Source organism: Pteropus alecto, unplaced genomic scaffold, assembly GCF_000325575.1.
Source record: "Pteropus alecto unplaced genomic scaffold, ASM32557v1 scaffold101, whole genome shotgun sequence".
Classification (NCBI taxonomy): Eukaryota; Metazoa; Chordata; class Mammalia; order Chiroptera; family Pteropodidae; genus Pteropus; species Pteropus alecto.
In genome coordinates, this window is record NW_006432945.1 from 3,554,411 (window position 1) to 3,563,461 (window position 9,051).

General features: G+C 48.4%; 1 protein-coding gene across 1 annotated transcript in view; it reads right to left on the bottom strand.

Moving 5' to 3' along the window:
* The window catches only part of TMEM206 (transmembrane protein 206), a 32,311-nt gene extending 29,807 nt beyond the window's left edge, over window positions 1-2,504 (bottom strand). Inside the window, exon 1 of the mRNA XM_006907707.3 lies at window positions 2,328-2,504. Coding sequence (XP_006907769.1) covers window positions 2,328-2,363 — 36 coding nt within the window. The 5' untranslated portion in view covers window positions 2,364-2,504. The remainder of the gene's footprint in view (window positions 1-2,327) is intronic.
* Window positions 2,505-9,051: the final 6,547 nt, after the last annotated feature.

Below are 9,051 nucleotides of genomic sequence, written 5' to 3' on the forward strand. Positions count from 1 at the left end.
GTTAGTCCCAGCCCAAAGTTCTCTGATCCAATCCACACCCAGGTTCAGCTTAACCTGGTGGCAACACTCTCCTCACTCAGTTCCCTCCTGACTACCTGCAGCTGTGATGAACCCATCTCCTGGCCTGACTCATCCCCTAAAGCCAAAATCTCCACTCAGCAAAGAAACCCAGCTCTAAGCTAGGTCCACTCTCAGAATCACCCAGGCAAGAAAAATGCAAACCTCTCTGGGCAGCTTCCTTCTGAAGGTGAGACACGAACTTCAGAATGAGCCACTGAAGAAGGGGGAGGGGTCCTTCCAGTGCCTTGCACCCTCAAATAGCAACTGACTCCACCTTTGGCCTTACCCTTGCAGGCAAGGTAACTGCCTATATTTTAATAAAAATTTTAGGAGCCTGCTAGGTAAAGAGATACTGCAGGCTACATGTGGATGGGGAGGGACATGGTCCCACAAACCAGGGACCCCAAAGCTTCCTAGAAGCAAGAGCTACACAATCCCTGTTAACAAGAGCCATCATTCACCTGCTAGGTTCTGAGCTAAGCACTTTTCACATATCAACTCATCTAACCTTAGGAGTCAGAGACTATCATTACCTTTGTTTTGCAGATGAGGAAACTGAGGCTCAGAGAAGTAAATGACTTGACAAAAGTCGCACTAACGGGAAGAGGCAGAGCCAGGATAGGAACATGGACTTCAAAGTCCTAGTGTTTACCAAGTATGCTCTCTTCCCCATACATCTGAAAGCTTTCAGAATCAGAGACACAACTCATTCCCCAGGAGTCCTCCACTGTCTAGGGCACAGAATCCACAGCACCGGTTAAAAATCCATCAGGCTTTTTTGGGATGAAGGAAACAGATGGGGTAACAGAGGTGGGAGGAGAAATACAAAAAATTCCCAAAGTCAGATTCCAGCCCAGGTCCTACACTAAAAATGGCAAACCTTAGGCAAATCTCATCGGACTTCAACTCCACTCCCCCTCTACTGTGGGGCTAAGACACTTGCTTTGCACACTCTACACAGCATCACTGTCAAAGAGAAAAATGTACATCAATTTTGACCAGTATTGATCAAGGTAGCGGCAAGTTCACATGAAGATAGACGGAATACTAGACTGGTCTGGGAAGTCAGTCTCCATGCAGCATGTGGGATTTGAGATCCCCTCCCCCCTTAAATAATGGAGGGTATTAACCAACAGAGCTTGAGTGGGGGTTAAAGAAGAAATGATGTGAGCACAGGCATAGAGGCCAGAAAGCAAAAGCACATTTTTAAACAGTGAGCTTCCAAGCGTAGCCAGAATGAGGTGGGTGAGGAGATGAAGGTGATGGCAGGTACAGCTGCTGAGCTGTGCAGAGCTTCGAAAGCTTGCTGAGAAGTTTCCACTGTTCTGGGTAAACGAAGGGTGACATCAGGTGTACGGGGAAAAAGGAAGGCTCTGGGATCAAGGCCAGGCCTCAGAATGAACCTGCACAGTGAGTGTGGGGAGAGACCACAGGGAGAAGTGGTCACAACAGTCTCACACTCAGGCGGTCAGAGCAGGCACGGGACACAAACCGGAGGACTGAGAATGTGGAGCTGCCTGAACTCGGCAAGTGAGGGGCACCCCCAGTGGTGGGAAGATCACCGGAGATGACCAAGGTTTGGGGCCTGAGAGGAGAAAGAGGAGAGCAGTTCACTAGTTGCAGTAAGAGTCGAGAGGAAGAGCTGATTTGAGGGAAAAGCTGTTAAAGTATAGCTCAGGACAGACAAGAAAGAGACAAAGAACTGGAAAGTGATAAGGTCGTGGAAGGTGAGGCTGGAGAAAATGACAGAGTGGAGCGAAGAGCCGCTATGTCGGTGAAAGCACATTTTCAGTTAGGTGGCCACCAAAACAAGATGTAATTATCTCTGTCATTAACAGCTGCAGAGGCCACGAGGCCTCGTGCTGGGGAGGCTGATGCCCACCACGCATCCGTTCCAGCTGGGAGGAGGGCGCAGGCGCTTCCACTTGTTGCAAACAACACCAGGGTCCTCCAGGCCACGCGGGGTCCCGCCCCGCTGGTCGCGCTGCTGCCTGGGTCTGACGAGGCTTAATTATTCACCTGCTAGTTACGGGTCGCGGCTCCGCGGCCCCAGCTCCATCCTCCGCCAAGCGACAGCAGCATCCGGAGGAGGCTGGGCGTCCCGCCTTCCTTCCTACTCCCCCGCTCCTCGGCACGCCAAGACCCCATCCCAGCGCACTGACCCGCTCGCGCGCAGCACTCCGCGACGCCTGCAGCGCTCCTCCCGCCCAGAACCCCGCTCCTCCGCCTCTCAGGAAACTTTGTTTCCGCCCCCCACTGCCTTGTACCTCCTGGTAGGATGTGGAGAGCTCCTGCCGGATCATGGCACTGACAAGAGATAAGGCACCCCTATGCCCGTTACGCCCGGGAGGAGCAGCAATGAGAGGACCGCGGCCGCAGCGCGCGGACCTCCGGCTCCGCCAGGCGTAACCGGTCCGGGGAGCAGCCCCGAGACCAGGCGTGGCGGCACTCGGCGCATGCGCCTCGCTCCACCCCCGCCCGAGCCGCGAAAGGGCTCCTGGGAAATGTAGTTCCAGGCGGAAGGCATCTCTTAGCACCGAAGCGGGGAAGCCAGCACTCTGTCCCAAACCAGGCTTAATCCTGGAATTAGACTCATGCGCTCTCCTTCGCCTTCACTTCCTCCCTTTGTGGAAGGGGGAAGGACGGAGAAAATGAGTGGAAAGTGGAACCAGGGACCCGGTCAGATGTGTAGGAAGCCTAATCTATAATTGCAAGAGGAAGCTTAGTCTGGTGGTTTATAACTGCAATAAATGGCTGGAGAACACTGTTAATTAAAAGCGCTTTCGCGCACACTATGTCCTTGATCCTGCAAGGACCCCTGTAAGGGGGACATTTTTCTCCCTATTTTACAGATGAAGAAACTGAGGTACCTTGTTTCTTGTTTCAGAAAGGATAGGGGGGCAGTGATCTAGTGAAGACTATTTAATCCAAGAACGGACTACAAAATCCTAATTCCATTATTTCTGAGGAGTCAGGACCTCTAGGTTCTTGTCCTGGCTCTGCCTCTCTCACAGGTCTTGGAATGCTCTGAAACCTCCTCTCTTAGTCTTAGAATGCAACTGCTAACCCCGCCCTGCTTCACAGAGCTTTATAGGAGCTGAAATAGATTAGGCGGCAAAAACCCAAGGGTTTTCTGCTGTTCATCACAGCAGCAGCCTTGCGCACTGAGTGTGGTGGAGAATTGAGTGGTTGCCCTGTGGCAGGGTGGACCTGAGGGCTACGTCTTCCCCTCCTCCCACTGCCTGAACAGCTGTTCTGTGTGGCCACTCTGGGCTGCTGAGCGGTGAAGCAGATAGAAGTTGCTTATGCCTTGGTGAATGCTGCTCTGTGTCCCTGGCAGCTGCAGCTCTGCCACCCACTGCAGTCAGGCCACTCAGGGCCTCTTCCCTCCTCAGTGGGAAGCAGAGTAGCACCAACCAGCACATCCTGGACCTCCTGGAGAGTTAGCAGTGAAAGGCCTCCATCACCTCTCCTGACCACCCTCCCCAACCCCAGGCTCTGCTCCAACATTTATTAAATGAGACAATATATATAGCACTTAACACATTGTAGGCACTAAACAAACGTTTGTTAAATTTATTAATGGAACACTTATTACAGCCATTACATTTAACCCTTGCTTGCCAAAACAAATGAACAACAAAACTCATTAATTTCCTTACTGTATTAATACGAAGAGTGGTTTATAGAACAAGTCGCACGTAGAGTTTTAGAGATGGAAGGAACCAGAGGAATCTAGTCCAGCCCTATCATTCCTGTCTACTCTTTGCCGATATGAGCAAACTGGAAAATTATGGGTTCCAATATTTGAAGGAGATACTAACGGATACAACATTCAATATGTTTTAACAAACACAACATACTGGACACTGAGATATCAAAATGAATAGGACACTTCAAGGTCCTTGCTCTTGTGGCTCTTCCATGCTAGAGTGGAGAGACAGATCATGAACACATAATAGTTTTCTGTATTCGCTGACCCCAGGTCCTTTCTTCCCATTCTTTCAAGCACACACCAATTAGGCTTTCATTTCATCCACTCCACTGACATGGTGCTTGTCAACAGTGCAAATGACCTCCAAGTTGTCAAAGTAGATGGCCATCTCCCTCTCCTCCTCTTTCTTCACCAATCAGCTGCACTGGACTCAGCCGATCATCCCCTTTCCTTGTACACTTTCCTTCCCTGGCTTCCAGCACCACGCACACTCCCATGCTGCCTCCCACCTCACTCACTGATCCTTCTTAGTCTCCTTCACTGTTTTCTCCTCAGTGACTCAACTCTATGGGGTAGGAACCCCCAAGCTAGATCTTTAATCCCCTTTCTACTCAATCCCTAGGGGCTAGTGGTCTTCTCTAGTCTCATGGCTTGAATTGCCATCTATACCCTAAAGATTCTTGTTATGGACTGAATGGTGCCCCCCCCCCAAAAAAAAATGATATGTTGAAGTCCTAACCCATGGTACCTCAGAATGTGATCTTATTTGGAAATAGGATCGTTGTGGAAGTAATTAGTTAAGATGAGGTCATACAAAGTAAGGTTATCCCTTCATCTATGATGACTCGTGTCATTAGAAAAAGATGGAAGATGATGCAAAGATAGACACACAAGGAGAACGCCCTGTGATGACAGAAGCAGAGATTGCAATGATACAGCTGTAAGCCAAGATGGCTTTAGTCACATGCTGGTTATAGGTCATGGCTAAGAAGGCCAGGCTCCATTCTTGGCCAAGCAACGGACAGCATCCCCAGGCTCACTGGCCACCACCAGAAGCTAGGAAGAGGCAAAGAAGCATTCTATCCAGACTCTTGGAGAAAGCATGACGCTGCTGACACCTTGATTTCAGACTTCTAGCTTCCAGAACTGTGAGAGAATAAACTTGTTATTTGAAGCAATCTAGTTTGTGGTACTTTGGTATGGCAGCCTAGGAAAGGAACACAATTCCCAAGTGCATACAAATGAATAAACTCCAATCTTCAGGTCTCCTGAGCCCGGGCTCACACATCCAACTGCCTAGGCGATTCCTCCACTGGATGTCCACCTGGCAGCAGGAGAGAGTAGCTACTAAAAACATAAACCTTACAGTCAAACTGCTTGGTTCTAAGTCTTGGCTCTGCCACTTACGCAGTTTGTGGTCTTGGGAACTTTATTTAATCTCTCTGTGCCTCAGTTACCTCATGTGTAAAATGGGAATATTATTACCTATTCATAGAGTTCTGAGAGAATTAATTGAGTCATTAGATATAAATTATGTGGAACAACATCTGTTACATTGTAAATGGTATATTAGTGTCAGTGGTTATTGCAAGGTTCAAAACGGAACTATTGGTCTTCCCATACCGAATCCGCTCCCTTCCCAGTCTTTCTCACTGTAATAAACTCCACCCTCCCAACTCCTCTGGCCAAAACTCTGCAGTCATCCTCTGTTTCTCATTTGCCTGTATAACCCACATCTAAATCAGCAAATCCTGCTGGTTCTACTTTAAACATTTCTCATGGACCATTTTCAGTAGCCTCCAAGCTGGTCTTCACTTCCCCCCTTGCCACGTTGTGGTCTATTCCAACACAGCAGCCAGGGAGAGCCTACTAAACAAAGTCAGATCATGTCATTCCTCTGCTCCAACCCCACCAAAGCCAAAGTCCTCACAGTGGCCCACATGGCCCTATAGGATCTGTCCCGCAGCCCCTACCTTTCCTATTACTCCTCCCCTCATTCTCTCAGCTTCTCTCTGAGCCTAAGAGCCTTTGCACTGGCTGTTCCCTGTCCCCAGAATGCTCTTAATCTGGATATCTATTACCACTCACTTCTTCACAATCTTCAGGTCTTTCTCCAAATATCCCCGTATCAGTGATGCCTTCTCTGAGCACCCCGTTAAAACAGCAAACCTCATTGCCAGCACATCCCCCTACCCCGCTTTGTTTTTCTCCTTTAGCATGTACCACCTTCTGACTTTCATTTATTTTCAGTCTTCCTCTCCACGAAGGCAGAGTTCTTATGTGTCTTATTCATTGCCGTATCCCAGTGCCTGACATTTATTGGCACTCAAATAGTCACTGAACAAATAAACAAAATAATTTCACATAATGACAGAGCTCTAGAAAAAATTTAAAAGGATATGTGACAGAGTGATCAGATAGCTGTGGGGAGAAATGCCGATTTATCTTGTGGGAGTCAAGAGATGGTAGTGACATGACATGTGAGTTGAGATCTGAATGACAAGAAGGGGCCAGCACATAACCACTTGCACCCCAGGCAGAGGGCACCAGTACAGTACAAAGGCCCAGGCTGGAACCCAAGCAGAAGGCACTGTGGCTGCAGGGGATGGACAGAGAGGCACATAGGAGACCATCAGAGGACTAGGCAGAGGGCAGATTGTGGAGGCTACATCGTGCTGGTCCTGGGCTTGTTTGCTCTCAGATCCAATCCTAACCTCTCAGCTCTGGGTTTCTGGGACTGGCCCTGGGGCTAGGTTTCCATTGGGCTCAGTCAAGAGGAAGCACTGCTGGGGCAGTGGAGGGGGGCAGGGCAAGGAAGAAGCCAGGGTTTTTCTTTTCTTCGCTTTCTGCCCTGGCAGCTTCCCTTCCACAGCTCCAGCTCCTGCTGCAAAGGTTTCTTTGTGGTTCTAGCTTCAGCCAGGTTGCCCAGCCCCCCAGACTCTAATAACACCACCTCCTCCCTTCCAGTGGCAGGATGTCCCAATCTTCCCGCTGTTGTTAATCTCCGGTTGCTTCTCAGCCTTTTCCATCACCCATGCAAATAACTCCCTGTATCACAGCCATTGTGTCTTAAATTAGAATAGTTTCTATTTTCCTTGTAGTTGACTGATCGATTCTTTTGGAAAAACGAATCTGGGTTCAAGTAAAGAAAGGCAATCAGGGATGCCTGGAGAAATCCAAGATCATATGAACATGCTATTAAAGTATAGATTTGGAGTCAGCATCTCCAAAGCTAGATCTGATCAGTAGAAATTAAAGGGAGCATCTTTTGGCTCAAAGGAGTTCCTAACAAATAGAACTGTAGAGAAAGAAAGGGCTCAGGCAGAGAAGTCCCAGGGATGTTATTAGGGAACATGATACATGAGGAAGGGGATGATGTTCTATTCAAGGGTTTAGAAGGGCCTCTTCTATCCTAAAGATCTTGTGACACACTGTGTAAGATGCTGTATGTCGCAGCTTACACAGTCTTTCACATCCATTATCATTTTTAGTTTCAACACAATCCTATCAACAGGCAGGCCACTCTGTTACTAATATTGAAATTGAGCTTCAGAGAGTTTGTGGACAGACCTGTTTAGGGGACTCTGAACAAGAAGCTCATTCTGTTGAATAAGTAAATGTATAAAAACTTGGTGCGGTCACTGAGGGGGTGTCACCTGGTGGTTAGGAGCAGGTAAGAACACAGGGCCCTGTCACCTACCGTGTGACCTTGAGGAAAGTACTTAAGGTCTCGGAACTTCCACGTCATCATCTGTAAAATGGGTAATGATAATAGTTCCTACTTCATAGAGTTATAGTGAGGATGAAATGAGTTAATACCTGTGAAAGTGCTGAACCCGTGCATGGCACACAGTAAGCCCTGCATTGGTCTCCTTGGCCAGTTCTCCCAACCACAAAATATTGGAAGGTCCCAAGAACTCAGTCCTTGGTTCTCTCCTCCTCCCTATCCGTGCGTACTTCCTTGACAATCTCATTCATTGTGTGGCTTTAAATACAACCTATGTGCCAAGAATTCCAAAATTTAAATCTCTAGCCTGGAACTCTTGTCTCAATTTCACACTTATATAGCCCACTGTCAATTTGGTACATCCACTTAAATATCTAAGTGCCCTCCAACTAAAGGAGCCTGATCTCGATCTCTTCTCTCTAATCTCGATCTCTCCCCCTACCCGGCCCCGCCCCTAAGATGTATCTCCTTACCTCAGCAGGGTGGTGACTGCATCCTTCCAGGCCCAAACCCTCAGGGTCATCCTTGACTTCTCTGTCTCTCAGACCCGGATGTCTCATCTGTCAGCAAATGCTATCAGCCATGCCTTCGAAAACATACCAGGATCCACCCACGTCTCCCCACCTCCCTTACTACCACCCTGATCCAAGCCACCATCATCTCTTAAGGAAGGTAGCTCCCTGCTTTGACCTATTCTCAACACAATAGCCAGTCTTTCGTTAACATTGTAACTCATTCCCATGTTGCATTGACTCTGCTTAAAAGCCAAAGTCTTTTAAAAATAAACTGTGAGGCCCCATGAAATCTGCTCTCCTCCTCTGGCCCCTTGACTCCTCCAGCTCCCTGACTTCATCTCCTGCCTCTCTTCCCTCCTTGCTGTTCCTTCAACAAGCAGGGCGCAATCCTTCCTCAGCATTCATGCATGTGACTCTCCCTTCCCGGGCTAACTCTCCCCTCCAGACCACCTCCCTCACGCCTGTAGATTTTTATGCAAATGCCACCTTCTCAGGGGGGCCTTCCCTGGTCACTCGATATAAAATTGCAAGGCGCAATGTCCCCTGACTCTTTGTCCTGCTTTGTTTTTCTCCCTAGTATTCGTCACCACCTAACACACTACTTCTTGTCTATCTCCCCCATAGAATGTAAGCTCCACGTGGGCGTGGATCTGTCCGTGACCTGGTACATGGAGGCCTTCAAAAAGTCTGCTGAATACATTCATGAAGGAAGCTTTGCACAAATGTTAGCTGTTACTTCAGTGCATATCTGTGCTGCGTTTACTACTCTTTGCAAAAATCCCCCTTGGAGCCCCCAAATTTAAACACAACTGGGAAGAAAAAAAAAATCAGCCTAAAGTAAAAGTACATTAATAAAGTCGAGGTCCTGGTTTACAGATATACCTTTCCAGGTGCCGGAATGTTGGGCTGTGTCATCATATTATACTTTAACCAAGGAACTACTGCAACGTAAGTCGCTCTTTGGCTCAACGGTTCAGTCCGCGGTTCCGAGTCAGGAGTGTCCTAGTTCAAATGTCCAGCTGGGCGCGACCCAG